Source organism: Rousettus aegyptiacus, unplaced genomic scaffold, assembly GCF_014176215.1.
Source record: "Rousettus aegyptiacus isolate mRouAeg1 unplaced genomic scaffold, mRouAeg1.p scaffold_m13_p_3, whole genome shotgun sequence".
NCBI lineage: Eukaryota > Metazoa > Chordata > Mammalia > Chiroptera > Pteropodidae > Rousettus > Rousettus aegyptiacus.
The window spans coordinates 22949570-22970200 of NW_023416306.1; the positions used below are offsets into that span (position 1 = coordinate 22949570).

The 20631-nt window shown below is 37.4% G+C and overlaps 1 protein-coding gene and 1 pseudogene across 4 annotated transcripts in view; one reads left to right on the plus strand and one right to left on the minus strand.

The window, feature by feature from the left end:
• Positions 1–20631, minus strand: part of SLC44A1 (solute carrier family 44 member 1) — a 161988-nt gene that overhangs the window by 88577 nt on the left and 52780 nt on the right. For 3 of the 4 annotated variants that reach the window (XM_016156074.2, XM_016156072.2, XM_016156070.2), the window contains exon 3: positions 16845–16987. The exons of the other annotated variant lie outside the window; for it this stretch is intronic. In XM_016156074.2, the coding sequence (XP_016011560.1) occupies positions 16845–16987 (143 nt within the window). The remainder of the gene's footprint in view (positions 1–16844; positions 16988–20631) is intronic. 4 annotated transcript variants of the gene reach the window in all.
• LOC118600436 lies at positions 6041–6527 on the plus strand (annotated as a pseudogene).

The following is a 20631-nucleotide window of genomic DNA, read 5'->3' on the forward strand; positions in this document are numbered from 1 at the left end:
CAATTTCCTACTGTCTCCCCAGTCCTGTGAGGAAAAGGCAAAAATGTCCTAAGAGGTAAGACTCATTAAAGAAGTGCCTAAGCATGCACCTCTCCGACCTCCAGAGAAGCAAATGAACTCTAACTAGCATGGCAGCCTTCTGCGTTAGCACTTCTACAGCCCTTGATTCATAGGTCACTGCTATGAAACTTCCATATCTCTTCTGGTAAATTCACAGCACTGAGAGCCAAAAATAACTTAAAACTGTGGAGGAAGCCCAGGAATCAGATTAAGACAGCTATACTCGGAGGATGTCTACCCTCTGACCTCACCTCCTGCTGGCTTCCTTTCTGTTCTCAGACACTCTGGCACACTCTCACCTAGGGGCCTCGGCACTTCGAGCTTCCTGGAATGTTATTTTTTCAGGTAAGCAGCATGGCTGTTGTTAGCGCCCTCATTTGCTTTAAGTCTTCACTCAAAAGTAACCTTCTCAATGAAGCCTTCCCCAGCCACTATATCTGGAATGCCAACACTCCTGTGATGTACCTTATCCATCTTTCCTGCTTTATTAGTTTTTCCTCAGAGCTTACACTCACTAACACACTACATAATTCACTTATTATCTGTTTATTATCTATCTCCACTAGTAGAACACCAGCTCCCAGAAGGCAGAGATATCTGACTGTTTAATTCATCACTATATCCCAGTGCCTAAAATAGTGCCTGGAATAAGGAAGGAGCTTCTTTCCTATTTGATAAATTAATAAATGGATGGTAATTACATAAGATTTTGCCAAGTGAGGCAGGGATAGAGGGAAGGTAAGGAAGAAGATATATTAGGTAGAAGGAAATACTCTCATTCATCCAACAGAAATTTATTAACATCGCTGCCAGGTGCAGGGCTAAATAAGCACAAGCAATACTGTGATAAATAAGACCAACACAAACAAGTGTCTCCCTTCACAGCATTTACAGTCTGGAGAGTAGAGAGGCAATTACAAAAGGATGTGAGTGCTATCGCAGAGGGAAGGGGATAGCAGAGGATGCATTAAAAGGGCGCCGTGAATAAAGAGTCAGGATAGGAGTCCAGAAGAAGGAAAATCTAAAGCCAGGACCTAAAGAAGGAGTAAGAGCTGGCCACGTGTAGAGAGAAGGAGGTGGGAGCGGGAGGGGTCAGAGCATGCAAAGGCTTATAAGGCGAGAGCATAGCGTAGCCAAGAAAAAGCAAAATGTCAGGACGGCTGCGACAGACACTGATGGAGAAGACAGATGGCTCGATAGGTGAGCTGGAGCCAGATCACGTGGGGCCTGCGAAGCGATATCGAAGGTGTTAGAAAGTTTGGAGCTCACCCTAAAAACACTGGGAAGCCACCCGCAGTTCACTGGCTGCAACATGGGGAATGAATTAAAGGCAAAAAAGATTGGTCAAGAGGCTACTGAATCCCTACCAAGAAATGACAACCTGGACTAGACTGGAATGGGAATCAAAAGAAGATTTCAAAAGCATTCGGGCGCAATTAAGAAGACCTGATGACTAATTAATTATATGTGGACGGAAAGGTATAAATTAAGAGTGATGCTTAGCATCTCACTTAGACCAGGGTGGCTAGGGCATTCAATAAGACAGGGGACTCAGGAAGAAGTTGGCTGTAGTATTCTAGCAGAGAAATCAGAGCATGAGACAGATTTTGGAATTATCAGCATATAAATAATAACCTCACCCCTGGGGGTATATAAGATCACCAAAGTGAGTGTGTAAATTGAGATTCTCATCCTGAGTGAAATCTGTGACCCCTCTGAAACTGTACGCAAAACTTCATGTACAAATCCACATGTAGTTTTCTAAAGAGAGACTTCATGCTTCATAGTTTTGAGCAGATTGTCAAAAGCCCCAAAGAGATTTCCACGGGGCAAAAATGATGCTCCTACTTAGCTACGGTGTCTGTCTCCTTCCTATACATGCACTATAAATAACCACCAGGGGAAATAATTGCCAGAATGGTAATCAAGCGTCAGACATAAAATTATGTTCCTCACACTAAGACGAGAAAGGAAATTAAAACACCTTTTAAAAATATTTCACAAGAGCTACAAGAAAAAAAATGTTTTCTATTTAATCTCAAGTTCACTGTCACTACTGCATAGTCAGAGGGAACATTCTCAACATCAACTTGTTCTAGCACTCTTACTGAGAAATAATATGTGCTAAGAGCCAATGACTAGAGATTTATTTTTTTTTAGTTTAACAGACTTATTGATAACATAATTTATATACCATAAAATTCACCTATAAACTGTATAATTCAATATTTTGTATAATTCGATGTTTTTAGGTATATTTTACTGCGCTGTTTATCTATTACCATAATCTAAATTTTAGAACATTAAGTTACTCCAAAAAGAAACCTCATACCCATTAGCAATCACCTCCCACTTCCTAATGCCCAGCCCTAGGCAACTAATCTACTTTCTGTCTCTATAGATTTATTTATTCTGACAGTTCACATATATAAAATCATATAATATGTGGTCTTTTATGACCAGCTTCCTTTACTCAGCATATTGTTTTCAAGGTCTGTCTATGTTGTAGCACATATCAGTACTTCATTCCTTTTTATGGCCGAATAATATTCCATTGTACAAATATAACACATTTTGTTTATCTCTTCATCAGCTGGTACACATTTGTATTGTTTTCCATTTTTGTCTATTATGAATAATGCTGTGCAATTATGAACATTTGCATACAAGTCTTCGTATGGACATATGTTTTGACTTCTCTTGCATAGATACCAAGGAACAAAATTGTTGGGTCATATGATAACTCTGCTTAACATTTTAAGGAACCGCCAGACTGTTTTCCAGACCAGGTGCACCAATTTTACATTCCCTGAAGCAATGTATAAGGAGTATAATTTCTCCACGACCTTGCCAATACTTGTAACTATATGTCTTTTTTAACACAACTATACTAATGGATGTGAAATGGTAGATCGTTGCAATTTTGATTTGTATTTCCTTGACAACTAATGATATTGACCATCTTTTCGTGTACTTATTGGCTATTCATCTCTCTTCTTTGGAGCAGTGTCTATTTAAATCCTTTGTCTACCATAGATTTCTTTTTCATCTTTGAGAAAGACAGAGCAAGGCAGAAATAGGCACTAGATAGTGTCAAAACATTATGGAAAAAAATATATTGTAAGAGTAAATAAGCATAAAAGTAAAGAAAGAAGAGCACTTAGGAAGTACAGGAGTCAAAGGACTAGAGGTTAGAGAAGGGTCCCAATGGGCACAGGAGAACATGCGCGCTAGAAGGAGAGAAAGCTGTGGTCAGAATGTGGAATTCTTGAATAATTAGTGTGAATTGATTTTATAGGTAGAGCAATTAAGAGTGATGACAAAGCCCAAGCCGTGACTGTGGAAGAGAGAATCCTGAAAGTCCCCACTGAGAAGATACTCAGACAGTTCCCAGGGCTTGAGTGAAAATCAATGACGCAATATATGAAAGAACTTTGTAAATTACACAAATGCACAGTTGGTTAAACTAGCTGTGTTTCCACCATCTGGTTAAAAAGTGAAGAAGCTTTAATATGTAACTTTGAAACTTATTTTGGAAAATAATGATAACGAAAATTATTATAATAAACAGCAGCTAAAACTTATGGTTCTAGACAATGTGCAAAGGAGAAGGCATCATTTATCATATTTCTCCCTTCGAAGTAGTATTACTATTAACTTTGCAAATGAACATCTTTAAGCCAAAAACATTATTGTTGTTATTTTCTCCAGTATAAACTCTCATTAGTTATCTGTCCATTGGATCTACCCATATATATTCCCAATTACATGAAAAATTTTACCCATCATAGAAAAACTATAAATACTGTAGCCAAGATATTGCTTTTATTTTTATATAGGAGAATCAAACTTTTTGATCAAATATACCTACCTTGGTACTACTTTATTTCTTTACTGCTTCAACAATGTGTAAATTATCTCCTCTCAGCAACAAAGGCAGGTATTGTATTAACATCTATTTTACAGTATTTAGCTCATATGGAATTTACTTTGCTTGGTATAAATTAAGATAAATCTAAATGTAGTTTTCTTTATGTCATCATTCAACATCTCTTTAAAAATGTATTTTGTTAAACACTGACTGCTTTCAGTTTTTATGTAACTTGATTAATCATACCTTAAACTATTATCAGTGTACTTTTGATATTTCTATTTTGTTTATTTTGTTTTCATCACTGTAATTAATCTATATTCAGGTAGTCTCGTTAATAATATGCTTTGGAATAGGTTTTGGTCTTGATTGGCAAAACTCCTTTTGTTCCTTTCTAAGCTACATAATCATTAATTAAACAATGACAACTATAGATACATAACCCTTACTCAGACAATGAGTAACCCTTCCCCCTTCCATGTTTTGGTTGGTGAGTACACTAATTACCAGTATTTAAAAGTCATAAGACCGATAGGTGTTATGGTCTGAATGTGTCCCACCAAAATTCATATGTTGAATCCTAACTTCCTAGGGGGGCTTTGGAGATGATTAGGCCAAGATGGTGGAGCTGTCATGATGGGACTTGCGCTTTATAAAAGAAGTTCCATAGAGATCCCTCTACCATGTGAGGGCCACAGTGAGAAGGTGCTAGCCGTGAACCAGAAAGAAGGCATGTTTCTGGTGCCTTGATCTTGGAATTCCAGCCCCCAGAACTAAAAGAAATAAATTTCTGTTGTTTAAAAGCCACTCAAAATTAATTAATTAATTGATTAATTAAATTAATTAATTAAAATGAAAGCCACGCAGTCTGTGATATTTTATGACAGTAGCACGAACAAACTAAGACAATGGGTCATGTGTGCCCTACTCTCCCTCTGCTGTTAGATTTCTGACTTCTTTTGAAAAATTAGCATCACTGGGTCCATCAACCTACATGCCAAAAATCAGCTAGAACTGAGTAGCAGCAATCTCCTTTCAAGAGGCACACACACATAAGGTTCAAAGTGTCCATCATTCCCTGTTGCCTTGCTTCCAGCCCACTTACGTGATTCATAGTGCTGCCTAGAGGCCTTTGGCTTTGCAACCTCTGGTGAAACCCACAGTTTTTCCCTTTCTACCTTCAAAGACAGAAAGTTCAGTTAATTTAGTGCTCAACTTCAGTAACTACACTTAGCCTAGATTTCTGGTCTAGGCTATTCATGACTTGGTAGCATGGCTCTTGATTTTTTATCTCAATTTGCTTATCTTACAATACATGTATCTAACTCTAACCCTCTCAAATTATTTTGCGAACAAGAATAATTTTTAAAAAGGTTTCCCCCCTTGAAGTTCTTGCCTATTTCTTTACTCTGTGATTTATATTATCAATCAAGTTCAATTCAACATCCTATTGGGATTGTAACTGATACTGTATTAAATCTATAAATTAACTTTGTTGGTGTTCTCATATTTATTATATTAAGACTTCTCAGGCAAGAGTAGATTACATATCTCTTACTATTTGTTTTCCTTTTTTCCTATTAAAATATTGTAAGTCTTTGTGTTTGGCCCTATATCTTATTAGATTTTATTTTTTTAATAAAACAAGTATTATCTTTTTCATTATATTTTGTCTACTGATAAAATAAATGACTGAATTCAGTTAGACGTATGTTTTATAGCCCATGATTTAAGCATCTCATTTCAAGATATGGTTTTGTTTAATCTCCTAAATATTCAGGTTACAATTCCCTGTCATTGGCAAATTGTATTATTCAATAAATGATGCTGGAATAACTAGGTTGTTGTATGGGGGCGGGGAGATAAACCTTGACCTTTCACATGGTATACAAACATTAAATCAAAATAGATCATAGACATAAACATAAGAGCTAAATGAAAAATTGGAAGGAAAGAGAAAAAAAATCTGTGACTCGGGTAAATTGATGATTTTCTAGAACATAAAAATCATAAACTATTAAGACACATTTGTGTGTGTTTTTAAATGTATCTAATGGGAGCCCTGCAGTTACAGTCCTGTTCTCTGAGTTTCTGTGACCATGCCAGCGTCTCCGGGATGGCCTTCCAAAACCGCGACCGAGTGGCTGCCAGTGTCACCGCCGCCCATAAAGCTGCCGAGCCCAGCGGCGGTGCTGCGCGGAGCCCTTTGGACAACAGGTTACAGCAAGAACTGATGGCTGGTGACGTGATGTCTGGTGACAAAGGAATTTTTGCCTTCCCTGAATCTGACAGCCTTATCAAATGGGTGGGGACCATCCATAGAGCAGCCAGCACAGTTTATGAAGGCTTGCGGTATAAGCTCTCCCTAGAGCTCCCCAGGGGCTACCTTTACAATGCACCCACCCGTGAAGTTCCTCACGCCCTGCTACCACCCCCAACGTGCACACCCAGGGTAACATCTGCCTGGACATGTAGTCTGCCCTACACGACGTCAGGACCAAACACTATGCTGCCGAGCTCTGGAAAATCCCCACTGCCTTTAAGAAGTATCTGCAAAGAAACCTATGCAAAGCAAGTCTCCAGTCAAGAGCCCTAGACTGGGGCTGTCCAGCCTCTCTCCTTGTGCTGTCTTTTAATTTTTTCCTTAGATGGTCTGTCCTTTCCTTGATTACTGTATAGGACTCTGTATCTTCAGCTGTGGTGTCATATTCATTTTATTTGTTTTTAAGTTAAGTCTCTGGTTGAGCCCTTGTGATGAATATGTTAAATAAATACATTTTAAGTTGAAAAAAAAAAACAAATGCATCTAATGGATACATTTAGATTTCTTCAAAATCAAAAACTTGCTGGTCGAAAGGTACCATTAAGAAAATGAAAAGGAAAACAGATAAGAGAAATATTTGCAAAATATGTATCTGACGAAGGTCTTGTATCCAGAATATATAACGAACTCCTATAACTTTTTAGAAGACTAATTTGTTTTTTTTTTAAAGTATGCAAAAGAAGATGTATGGATGGTCACAAGCACTTAAAAAGATGCTCAACATCATCGGTCACTAGAAACATGGAGATTAAAACCACAATGAGATGCTACTACGTACACACTAGAATAGTTAAAATTAAAAAGACTAACAACACAAAATATTAGTGAGGAGGAGGAGCAACTATAATCCTCCTACTTTCCAAGTGGGAAAGCAAAATGGTGCAACCACTTTGGAAAACAGCTTGGCAATTTCTCATTAAGTTAAACACACCCTCACCATATGACTCGGCAATCCTAAGCCTAGTATCTACCCAAAAGTAATAAAATATTACACAACAACATGTAAACAAATTTTTAAGGCAGTGTTATTCAGAATAGAAAAAAATGATTTTAAATACAGAAATAATGCAAATATCCAAAAACTGGTGAACAAATGAACAAAATGTATATATCCACATGATGGAATACTACTCAGTTATTAAAAAGGAACAAACTACTGATATCTTAACAGATGAATCTCAATAACATTATTATGTTATGTTTAAAAAGCCAGACACAAAACACTGTATACTACATATACTGTGTGTGTGTGAATCATATACACACGATATGATTTCATGTATATGAAATTCTAGGAAAGGCAAACTATACTGATAGAAAGCAGATTAGTGGACAAGGATAGGGGCAAGACTGACTGCACAGGGGCATGGGGTAATCTTTAGGGGGCTACAAAAGATTATGATGGAAGGTACATGATTGTATATAGTTACCAAATCTCAAACTGTAATTTAAAATGGGTAGATTATTACATATAAATTATACCTTAATGAAACTATACTAATAAAATATTTTACGCTTCATCTTGAAAATATACTTTACAAAATCCAATTTAATCTCAAGGTTCTGAAATTGGATAGCAAATAATTTAACCTACCCAGAAAGAGGTCTGGACTTTGCTCTGAGCTTCTGGGAGTTAATCGCTAAGCCTTCGAGGAGCATCTTTATTTGCCTGGAGCCTTGAGTCATTTTAAACTTAACAGTGTAATTTAGGGTGAAGACAGGCCACACCAGATAGAATTTAGACAGGCTGGCCACTCTTAGAAAGACCAGCAATGTCATGTAGACTGGGAGTTTTGAATTATACATTATCAGTTTGACAAGAGGGGCTGGAGACTGAAATCAGTAATATGGACAATGAATCATGCTTGCATAATGGAGCCTCGATAAAAATTCCGAGCACTGAGGTTTGGTGAGCTCACCAGCTGGCAGTACCCCGGGAGATGTGTACTGTCACATGTTAATGCCAGAAAGGTAACATGCCTTGACTCCCTTGGGAAAGAACAGAGGTTCTGCCCTGTGCTCATCTTTCATGGACTGATTTTAATCTGCAGCCTTTCTCTGTAATAAACCATAACCGTATCACAGATTTCAGTGAGTTTTGTGACGCCTTCAGGCAAACTATCGAACCCAAAGGTGCTCTTGCGGACTCCTGAACTTGTAACTGGTGTCACAGGGAGAGTGGTCATGTGCAGACTGTGGACCCTCGAACTTCTCAGCTGCCCTCAACTCTCACATCCAAATAAACATAAAAAGGTGGCAAACTGATAACTATAAAATTCATCGTTGAAGTAGTTAATAGTTACCTAAAGTATATTACAAAGGTCATATCCATGAGCTTATGTACAATAACAAAAGCTTTGCAGAATCTTTACAGCTGCCTGGTAAACCTGGAACCAACCCAAGTAGTGAGACTGGACTGGGCGTGTGGAATCGGCTGTTTAACTTAGATACGGCAAGTATACACACCTAGGTAGGTAACACAGAGAAAATCCAGTCATTCCATCCTTGCCTTGGTACATACATGTCATCCAATTCTGTTAAATAGCTTTTTACTTCCCTGTTTAGAATCTGCAAAACATTTCGACTTTCAACTCCTACATTTTCTAAAGTATGTACTTGGGTCTCTTCTTTCACATTGCTAGCAGTATCGTCCATAGCAAGTATTATCCTAGGGGTAGAATTATACTAGCAATACAGGTATTCCCTTTGTAAAGAGTTAACAAAAATTTAGGCTAAAGAGTGGTATAATTACAAAATGACAAAAAATATTTTCCAACTATGCTTTTTTAAATTCACCTTCTGAAAATTTAGCCATCAATTTTATTACTTCTAAGATTTGCCACAAGAGAAAAATAAAAGTTTAGGAAAACCTGCAAGAAGTTTCCATTTCGAATATCATAAATGTTACTGTTTCTGAATGCTTATGAATTTGTGGGAAAGTAAATCCACAAATGCAAGTTCAAGTGAAGTATCTATCCAGGCTGCTCTTTTTCATGTGGAACCAAACTAGGAGAGGTGGTAGGTTAATGCTGGAATCAGAATACTTGACAGGAAGCAGGTAGGAGAATGCTTTCCCTCAAAGCAAATCATCCAAGGCTTGGAGTATCTCCATTTGTTCAAACTTATCCCTGAGTGTGGGAAGGAGCAAGTGATCTCCTGGGCTGTTCTGAGGAATACCCCCAACACTCTGTAAGACTCATACATCAGCACAGTAGATAAATGGCGCTCCCTATCCTGACCCTCCACAATTCCACAAGAAAGAGTTGGGACCTCCCTCCGGTGTAGGCCAGTTTTCACCTGGCTTTAGCTTGGCCTACAGAACTCCAACTGTAGACTCAGCTCATGCTGTTCATCAACCAGTGAGAATCAAGCTTGGCATTCGAATCCAAATCCCATCCTCACTAGAAATGGGCTCTTGAAGCCATTGCTCAGCGCAAGAATCCACATGACCACCCAGCTTCCCCCGCCATTACAGCTATGTGTACCCTTCTTCCAGAGACCTACTATTTGATTCTCCCCTGCTAGGATGCAAGCTCTGCTCTGAAACCCAGACCTTCTAAATGGGGCTCTAATACCTTACTTAAGATTACTTTGACCCTGAACCCCCCCCCCCCCCCGCCAATCATTGGCTGAGAGATTCTGCGACCCACATGCATAATCTAAAACCATGATGCTACCTTGAAGGAGAAGAGGTCAGAGAGACTGAAGCATGAGCAGGATATGACCTATTGTTATTGAAGGAGAGGGACCATGAGCCAGAATATAGGCTACAGAAATACAGGCTGCCTCTAGAAGCTGAGAATGACGCCTCATGGTCAGTAAGGAAATGGCACCTCACTCCCATAGCAACATGGGAATCAAATTCTGCCAAAAACCTTAATGAGCCTGGAAGAGCCTTACAAGAAGGAATGCAGCCCTGCAGACACTGTGATTTCAGCCCTGTGAGATCTGGAGGAGGGAACCAGCTGAGCCATGCCGTGCACAGACTTGTAATTTAGAGGACTTTGTTGCTTTAAGCCACTTAATTTGTGGCAATTTGTTATAGCAGCAGTAGAAACTAATGCAATGGTGGTCCCAAAGCTACCATCACATCGCCTTCTGTTCCCCTCCCCACTAGCCTGCTGGCGGCACCCAGCTTTCATATATAAAACACTTTTATAGGATGTCCCACATTGTACTATCATAGTTTTATCTGTGTATTTTGTCTTCCTCACTAAAATGTTCTCCCTAAAACAGATGGTAATATGGCGTGGTATAGACCCAGAAAGCTTGGCAATCTTCTCAGAGTAGTTTAAAAGTGAACACATTCTCCATCCACATCGATACAATATCACTACTAAGCCTCTTTTCAAAAGCTAACAAGTAATTAGCAATGATGGGGTAGACTGAACCAGACATTAAACGCATAGAGGTCTGAGCTTCCGTGCCACTCAAGTCCTCCTCTGAATCCATGCAGTGATTATAAAAAGTTTCCCTAAAATAAGACTATTGTCTATTAATTATCTTACAAAAATTACCTTTATCAATTTAAGCTACATGTTTTCCAATAAATATTTAAAACATACGAATGGCAAAATTATCCAAATGTGAAATGAGAATAAAGCATTCTATCATTAAAATTCATATTCTTTACCTGACAGAGAAAGAAACCGACTGCCTTCAAATTATTTAAAGCTTTCACAGATTATATACGTGCTTTGGTTCCTTTCAAATTTTTTTTTAGTTATAACTTTATTAATTTATATAAACTGTCCCTTCTTCTCTGCATGTTCTACCAAAAATTTCTTTCATCTTTAAATGCTGGGAGGGAGAGGCCCCAAAAGTGAAAAAGGTGGGATACTGGATCACTGTGTAACTTACCAGAGACAGTGCAGTAATAATGCCAAGAGCACTAGACTGACTGAGTCTGCAGAGAGTGGAGTGCTAGCCCTGATATACCTCGTCTTTATCATGTCACTCACGTTTCCTAGACCCCAGTTTCTTCACCTATAAAATGAAGGAGCTCAGTGATCTCAAGGACCTGTCCAGCACAAACATTTTAAGCTGTGGATTTCTGGAGAATGAGACAGTTAAAGAAAAGAAGTGAAACTCACTGATTTTCACGAGATACTCTGCTAAAGGTTATAAAGGAAATTGGAAAAAGGTCTCAAATAAAATATCCCCTATAGACAATAGCCATGCATGCCATCAACCTCCTCAGACCTCTACTTCCTGTACAGACTGTTAACATTGGTTATCTGAAATCCAAGAGGCATTTTAGGGCCACAGAGCCTTTATTAGTGATTGGAATTTTCCTTAAAGGAAAGCCAAAAAGATAAAGAAGAAAGTTAGCTCTGTACAAAAAAAAAAAAAAAAAAAATGCATCTTTAGAAACTCTGTGGAAGGATCAATATTGATAAATGAGATACAATGGGAAAATTTTTTAGAGTATCCAAGAAATTAGACACTAAACTCTGCGTTAGGATTGTTCGTAGAAGAACAGAGTCCTAATAATTATATAATGCCTCTATCAAAAAAATTAAAAGCAGTTCTCTACCTACCCTCACCAGGCTTTACAATAACCTATGCATACCAACAGCCACTACCACCTCGCCATAGCCTCTCCCATCCCCGGCACCCAGGACAAGAGAATGTCCATCGTAGAAACACAATAGCTCCCCTCCTCTAACTGTTTCCTCAGGGACCAACAGAGCTAGACATTTGCCCCAGCACAGTCCTACATCTACTAATTCAGGTATCTTAGACCTAGAAGCACCCCTGCTTCATCCAAATTGACAGGTAGCCAGGGGACTTCCTCTCTGGGAACAATTACTATAATTTTCCTTCTTCTCCTCCTCCTCCTCCTCCTCATCATCATCATCAACTGTCTAAAAATTGACACTCTAAGGCTAGCTTTATGATTTGGAAAATTGTAGGCAATCAAGAATGTGGCAGAAGAGATAGGAGACATGTTTTTGAAACTGTCAGAGTTCAAAATATATTATTACCACCCGACTCCCGAGCACAAAAAAAGCTGGCTGTTAGCCATAACCATGTCCTATATACCATTACCACCATCTACCATAGCTCAACTACAAAACAAGTCATTTTCTTTTCCAGGCCTTAGTTGGTACTCACAAATATTTGATGGAATGCTTTAAGGAGGCTACAGGCTAGGGAATCTTAAAGATCCCTTTCATCTCTGGCATTTTATGGTTTTAAGATAAATGAGCTTTTCTAATTTGACCCAGCCTCAGAGCCTTATTCACAGCATTGCTTCTATGCAGGAAAGTTTTATATATCTCAACAACCAACTTAAAAATCAACCCTGGGAACATAATTATTTGAAGTTGGGACATTCCTCTTTCCCATAAAAGACTGTCTGACATTCTCTATGTATCCTTATTACTATAGTAAATACACTACCAGGTCAAAAATATTATTTAGAGAAAAAAAACATTTTATAATTACAATGATAATAAAATACTGCCTTTTCTTTGACACTAATAGAATTCTAATAGTCATCTTGGCATCTTAAATTTTCTGGTTAGAAGAGGTCAAAGGCATTTCCCTTCCATCGCTCTCCTGACTTTCCTCCTTCCTATTTTATTGCAATTCAATAAGCCCTTATGAAGTAACTTTTGGGTGCTCAAACCTAGGAGTTATACAAAATATAGTGCTCCAGGGAGACAGAGCTGGGCAGTGTGGCAGAGAGACTCTAAAATGCCCAAATTATCACTATCTCCTAGAATTTATGTCCTTGTTTAACCTCTCTGCCACCCTTGAGATTGGGCAGGACCTGCAACTTGCTTCTGAGCAGTAGAATATGGCAAAGGTGACAGGATATCACTTGTGTAAATACATTATGTAAAATTCTAACTTCCATCTTGCTAGCTGACTCTCTCTATTGATGCTCTTCTTTGCTGGCTTTGATGTAAGCTGCCATATGGAGAGGCCCAGGCCATATGGAGAGGCCCACATAGCACATACTGAAGGTGTCCTCCAGTTGACAGCCAGCAAAAAGCTAAGGCTCTCTCTCAGTCCAACAATCCTCAAGGACTGTGTGCTGCCAATGACCACATGAATTTGGAAGGAGAACTTCCCCAGTAGAGCCCAACCCTGACTAACACCATGACTGCAGCCTATAAGAGACTTTGAAGCAGGAGACCCAACTAAGCCATATCCAGATTAATGACCCACAGAAACTGTGAGAGAGTAAATGTGTCTGTGTCTTGTTTTAAGCCACAGAGTTTACGGTAATATTGTTACCTAGCAATTGATCATTAATGCAGGCAGATGAGAAACAGAATTTAATTAGAGAATGACTTAGAGGCAATAGAAAAACAAATATGAGATAGAAAAGTTCATATAAAGGAAAGATTGCTATGAGTTAAAGTTACTTTTGAAATATTTCATGAAGAGGTTAGTTATGAGACCCACTTTAAGTCTTTCAGGAATTCATATTGGCAGAGAAGTGGAGTGAACAGCACAGAGATAAAATCGACTATCACAGACAATAATATTAGTACACTGAGGAACAGTGAGAGGAGATTAAATAGGTACAATGGGTCCAAATCACAGGAAGCCAGGAATGGCAGGGGCTGAGTGGGCCCATCTTTGATACTACAGAAAAAACTAGAGAAAAGGCTCTTGAACAAGGAAATGACAATAAAAAGTGTTTTAAAGAACTTAATCTCATCACAGTATAAAGGCTGGAGAAGATTTAGAGAGAAGACCAAGAACAGATATGCTAGCACAGCAGTCTTCATGAGAGGCCAACAAACATATATTCATGCTCGTGAATAACCAAAGACATGCAAATTAAAACGATAAGATGCCATTTTTAGGTTGATCGATTAGTAAAAAAATAAAAACTAGTAACACCAGCAAAGATAAAGCAATCTCAGATACTGTTAGAATGTAAATGGAACAGCCTTGATGGAAAGCCATTTGGCAATATACATTAATAATCTTAAAATATTCAAATCCTCAGACTCAGTTATCCACTTCTCAGAACATACTCTAAGGAAATAATTTATTTACCCATTCAACAAACAATTTATTGAGTGCTTACCATATTCTAGTCACTGACGGCATAGCTGTGAACAAAACAGACCTCATCTCTGCTCTTGTAGAACTTAGAAGAGCCAAATATTTAATAAATAACCACAAAATAAATGTATAATTATACATACTACAGGACGCAATGAGAGAGTATTTTTAAATACCTAATTTAAATTGTGAGATCAAAACACACCTTTCTTGGAAGGAACATTTATACTGAGAACTGAAGGATGAATACAATTTAGCCACATGAAGAATGAAATTTTTTTTCTGAAAGAGGAAACAATAGTCATGATGGCAAGAAAGAGTTAATTGTAGTCAAGATTTTAGAGGATTCATGCATAAACGTATTAAACAAAGATGTATGAAGGGCCTGGTAAGTACCAGGTACTAGGGGCTGAGGATGACAAATGGGAGAAAGTGATCAAGGTCAAGTTAAGGAAAAAGCACATGAAACAGGTATAAAAAAATTCCATAGCTATGGAAGAGCCTACTAGTCATAATAAAGCCAAAGATGCATAAGGAAATGAGTGAAAAAGAAGGAAACTAATGCACTTGGCAGAAAAGAGAAGATAAAATAAATGTCATAAACACAAAGATTTTCTGCCTCTTTTCAAATCCAAATAGACTTACCTGAGAAAAGTATATTCGAAAAAGTATATTCTAAAAAATTTTCCATATATAGGTGAAAATACTTCAATCAGTGAGCACCATAATGCTCATATGCAGAGAAGAAGCAAGTAGGGATCAAAAATAAGTTTAAACCTGTATATATGAGTGAGGGGAAACTATTTCCCCTATGGCTATCCATGAATGGCTCCAACTATGCCAGCATTCAGGAAAAAGTAACTTCTTTTTTTGGAATAATAAGCAGGCTCTCTTTGTAAGAGGTCAAAATGTATACAATCCAAGGATTTCAAATCAAAAACTGACCAAATGAGTCTCCATTAGGGTAAGTGTGAAGAGTAGCATTTACACAAACCTTGTGCTGAGAATATGCTGTAGTCAACAGCAAGTTAAAAAGAGAGACATAAAAATAATTATAATCTCACATGCAGTAGACCTGAGGAAGTCGGCAACCCTTTTCTTCCTGCTTCCTCAATTAGCTAAATGATAGTATTTTATGTTTGTTACATGACAACGGCATTAGAGAGTTAAACAATATTTGACAGCTTAGACATTACCTCCAAAAAAAAAAAAAAGTGGAACTCTTGCACTATTTTTGCAACTTCTATGTGAGTCTAAAGTTATTTTAAAATAAAAAGTAAAAAAAGCAAAAAATGTATGATTAGTCTTGCTACAAGACATAATACAAGGCCTAAAATTTGTGTTAATTTCATGAGGCAATCAAAAAGGATAAATGAAACAATCCTTCAAATTACTCTCTAAGAGTCCAATTCTCACTTCTCCTGTCAAAGGATACTGGTGCCTACAAGATAGAAGCTCATGGTCTGCCCTGGATAGTTCACTGCCTGCCAGACTTTTGGGAAAGTCATTTAAATCTCTCATCTTCTGCTACACTCACCTCACAAGATTAGGTATCAGATGTTTGTTGACAACAATGTGCTATAAAATATTGTTATTATTATTTAAATTTTATTTATTCGAACTTCATTATTCCTTCATTAAATGAGGAGTATCTCTGATATATAATTAACTATTTGAATTTCTTCACATTTGTGAAAATATCAAATTAATTTTATATTTTTCAGTAAAAACCCAGGTTCAACCAATAGATTTATTTTATTATTAATATAATAATAACAGTTATTACATACTGGAAAATGCTTCATAATAGAAATATAGCCTAAAAAATGTTTTTATATGCTTGGCCTTTTCCTATAAAGTTCATTAATAGAATTGGTTAACCTGTTACCTTAAAAATTAGTTCTGAAGACCTGTCTAATAGAGTTTAATAGGGGTATAAATATACAGTTTAAACAAATACACTGACATCATATTATTAAATATATTTTATAAAATATATTTTCCCCAGAGACATTAGAAATGAAATACTAGTACTTTCAGAGGAAAAAAGAAGGCAATTAAGTCAGGAATTTCATGAAATCCAAAAAATGAAAATGCATCTTTTATAAAATTGGATTGAAGTATACTTAAAAATGATGCATTATAAAATGTTTCTTCATTACTTTAATGTTTCAAAATCCATTATCATCCTTCTGTCTCCCATCAGGTATAATCTTAAGGAGGAAAATATCATGTTATTTTCTAGGTTAAAACTTAGCGTACAACCTAAAGGCTAATGGGAAAAACGAAGTACAACAGTAACCCTCTCAAATCAAGCCTTTACTCATTAAAATCTCAAGGTAGCCCATTTTTAACATGGCAGCTAATTTTGTTTCCTGGAAAAAGTTATTTATAGACCAAGAATAATTCAAGTGGACAGTTAAAAAAAAACCACACCAACAGGAGTCATATAAAAATAATATTCAGTAAGATATTATTTTTATAACAGTAAAGACAGCAGGATTCTCTCCCCCCACTTCAGTTTCCATAGTGTTTATCATTTAGCAACAGTCTACTCACTTCCGATGGGTGTGGTCCATGCCACTGTTTGGTACTGCTTCCAACTTTGCATTTTTCTGCCCACAGATATTTCCAAAGCTGTCGTATCCTGACACTAGTCTCGCTGCTGCACCTGTTGCTACTGAAAAGCCACAAATAAATCCCTAGGAAAAAAAAAGAAAAAAAAACATACAAATAAACCATTTCAATAGCAACAGTCACTACTTGATACCATAATGAGCTTCTTTTGTCTGTTGAAGAGCACAAAGAGCTATCTTTACTTGTTGCAAACACTATTTCACTGTTTTCCCCGGATTTCACATAAGCAGCACAAAGAAGTCCATGGGGAAACTATTTACTACCATAACAAAACAAATCTCTAAGCTTTTACATCATGAGATCATCTTTGCATTTTTCAATAATAACAGCTTCTCTGTATTGAACATCTGCTCTATGCCAGGCTCTGTACTGGGTGCTTACCATACATTATCACTAATCCCCATGATGAGATAACTGAGTCCCAGAGATTAAATAAATTTACCAAGGCCATAGAAGCTAGTAAAGATCAGCATAGACTCAAACCCAGCTTTCTGCATTTTTTAGTTGTATTTGGTTGTAAAAAATATAATGAAGTAAACATGAAAGAAAAAAATTCAAAGAACAATAGGTATGTGGGTTTTGAATTATTTTCACTTCAGTGCATACAATACTTCTGTGTGCTTCCTGCAATGAAGCTGTATTCAAGCCAAAGAATTACGCCATGAAGTACCATCATGCTCTTAATACTGGAGGCTCAAGGAGTGAGGCACTGAGTTTACGTAACACAAAGGTCACTTCATTTCATGGAAATATGCCAAAGGCAAACAGTGCCAAAAGCAAACGGTAGATGCTTCAGGACTTCTTCGTGCTTGCTGAGTCAATTATGTGCTGACCAAAACAAAGCAATAAAGCCTATACTCAACCACAGGCTACTGGGCATAAGAACCGGAAGTAAGGTGAATCACTACTGACAAACTGACTGAATCGGGAGAAAAGACTAGGGTTAAGAAATATTCTTGCAACTTGGTCCTTAATAGGTTGAGTTGTTATCTTTATTGAAATAGCTAACAAAGGCAGGTGTTAGCAGTGTTTAACTCATCATAACCAAGTATCATGACTAGTACTTACCTAAGCAGTCCTGCTAGATCTCAAGCCTACAGTGGTAAATACTGTACTCATATGCAATTTCTCAGAGAAGAGTATTTCTCCCTAAACATACTTTCCTAAAAAGGCAAATAAACTCTTTTTTTTTCCTAAACAACCCCTCTATTTTTATCGTGCAGGTAAAAGACGTGAGGGTGGAAGAGCAGAGAGGATTGCTCTAGCTAGTAAAAACCTTTTTTTAAATTTTTATTTTTCTATTAGAGTTGACATTCAATATTATGTTGTTAGTTCCAGGTGTACAACATAATGATTGGATATTTATATAATTCACGAAGTGATCCCCCAATTAGTCTAGTACCCACCTGGCACTATACATAGTTATTATAATACTAACTATATTCCCTGTGCTATACTTCACATCTTTGTGACTATTTTGTAACTACCAATTTGTATTTTTTGATCCATTTACCTTTTTCACTCAGCCCCTTAACCCTCCCAGTAGAAATTTCTTGAAACTAACTTTGTAAGAAAGAAGATTTAGAGTAGAGACTATCCCTGATTTGCTACTCTCATGCTCTCTGATCCCTGCAAGTTACTTGAACTCTCTGTGCCTCAATTTACTCACCTGTAAAATGCAGATTATAGTAGCTCATAAGGCTGCTGTAAGGATTAAATGAAATAATCCAGTAAAGTGGTCAGAATCTTGGTAGGCACACAGTAAGAGTTCTGTAAATATTAGCTATTATTGTTAGAAATGTGAACGTGCTCTAAGGGAAAGACCATGGGCTTTGGGGTTAGATAAACTTGCAATGATCAATGTGACACTGATGACTCCATTTTCTACTTGAGTGATGTTGGACATGCTTGCTTAATTCTTTGTGCCTCAGTTTACTGATCTATAAATTGGGGCTAAAACCACTTACCACAAAGGCTGCTGTGAGAATTACATGAGATAATACATGTAAAGTGTCTGTTTCAAAAAAAGTTGGTACCATTCTGCCTCAAAGCAGCAGCTAAATGCTAGCACGAAGACTAGGCACAGGCTGGTCAGTTCTCACCTCTTTGCCTTCACTCTGTTGTCCCTTCCCCTCTCTCCTGACTTCTCTAAGGATACTGCAGAGCAGTTACTCCCACGTCAGAACTTTAAGCCAATACTAAGACATGGGAAAAAATATTTAATCCCCAACATGCATACACATGTGCAAATCAGCATGCCATTTTAAGCATACCCTTATCCTACAACTGAATAAAAACTGGAAGTGGAGGTAAATATTAGAAGATTTAACGGCTAACCTTTCCACTACAATTCTTTATCATCACAGAGTCATAGAAAAGGAATCCAAAAAGGCCTGGATTCAAATCCTCACTCTGCCACGTCCTACCTGTGTGACTGATTAGATGTTTCTTCATCCCTAACATAGAATATTGAGGTTTATTATCCAAGGTTTCGCTTTCCATGGTTTCAGTTACCTGTAGCCAACCATGGTTTAAAAATATTAAATGGAGAATTCCAGAAATAAACAAGTCATAAGTTTTAAATTGCAAGCAGTTCTGAATGGCATGCTGAAATCTCACTCCATGCTCCATCCATCTTGGGATGTGAATCATCCCTTTGTCCAGAGTATCCATGCTGTATAAACTCCCTGCACATTAGTCACTTAGTAGCCCTCTTGGTTACCAGACTGACTATCACAGCATCATAATGCTTATGCTGAAATCACCCTTATTTTGCTTAATAATGGCCCCGAAGCACAGAGTAATGATGCTAGCAATTCGAGTATGTCAAAGAGGAGCCCTAAAGTCTTTCCTTTAAGTGAAAAGGTATGTATGTATAGGTTAAAATATAGTATATGTACAGTTCAGTACATATACTAAATTGCATTCACGGTTTCAGGCATCCACTGGGGACCTTGGAAGGTAATCCCTGTGAACTACGGTAATATCATCTATTTCATAGCCTAATGATAAGGACTAAATGAGATAATGTGTACCTGGCCCCTAGCTGGTCCAGTATATGGCAGGTAATCAATATATAATAGTCGTTAGTGGTGAATTTGAATGAAAAAGTCAGATGAAAGAGGTTGACGACAGTAATTGGAGAATAACCAAAAATCCCTTTGTTTCTCTATTTTAGAACAAAAATTTCTTGGGGGATAAAAGTGAGAAATATGGTCTCTTTGCTACTACAAAGAAACATTCAGACCACAAATACAATCTTCTTTCACTACTAAAATCGCAAAGCCTTTGCATAATTAAAAGGTTATGTTCCTCTTTCACTTTTTATAGAAACTTTCCTCTATGCTCGATGAGTACTTTGTGTTATAGACTGCTTTAAATGGTTTCTGATTTCCTTTTCTGACTATGTTTAGCTGCACTGTTGGACATATGAGTTTTTTTTAATCATAAGCCCCTTCACTCTACGATGAAGGCAGAGTATAAATGATAAACGTTACAAGCAAAATGGGACACTGATGTATTTTCACATGGGCCATGTAAACTTCTTAGTAACTTCCAAAAGCACTTGAGTAGAGAGGTGAGAAGGTGCAAGGGAGGAAGGAAGGAGAAGAGTAAGATAAAAACTGAGGAAGAAACCATGACTGTAAACCGAGGGACTTCCCATATAGTACAAGCACTGACGATGGGGAACTAGGCCAAATATAATTAA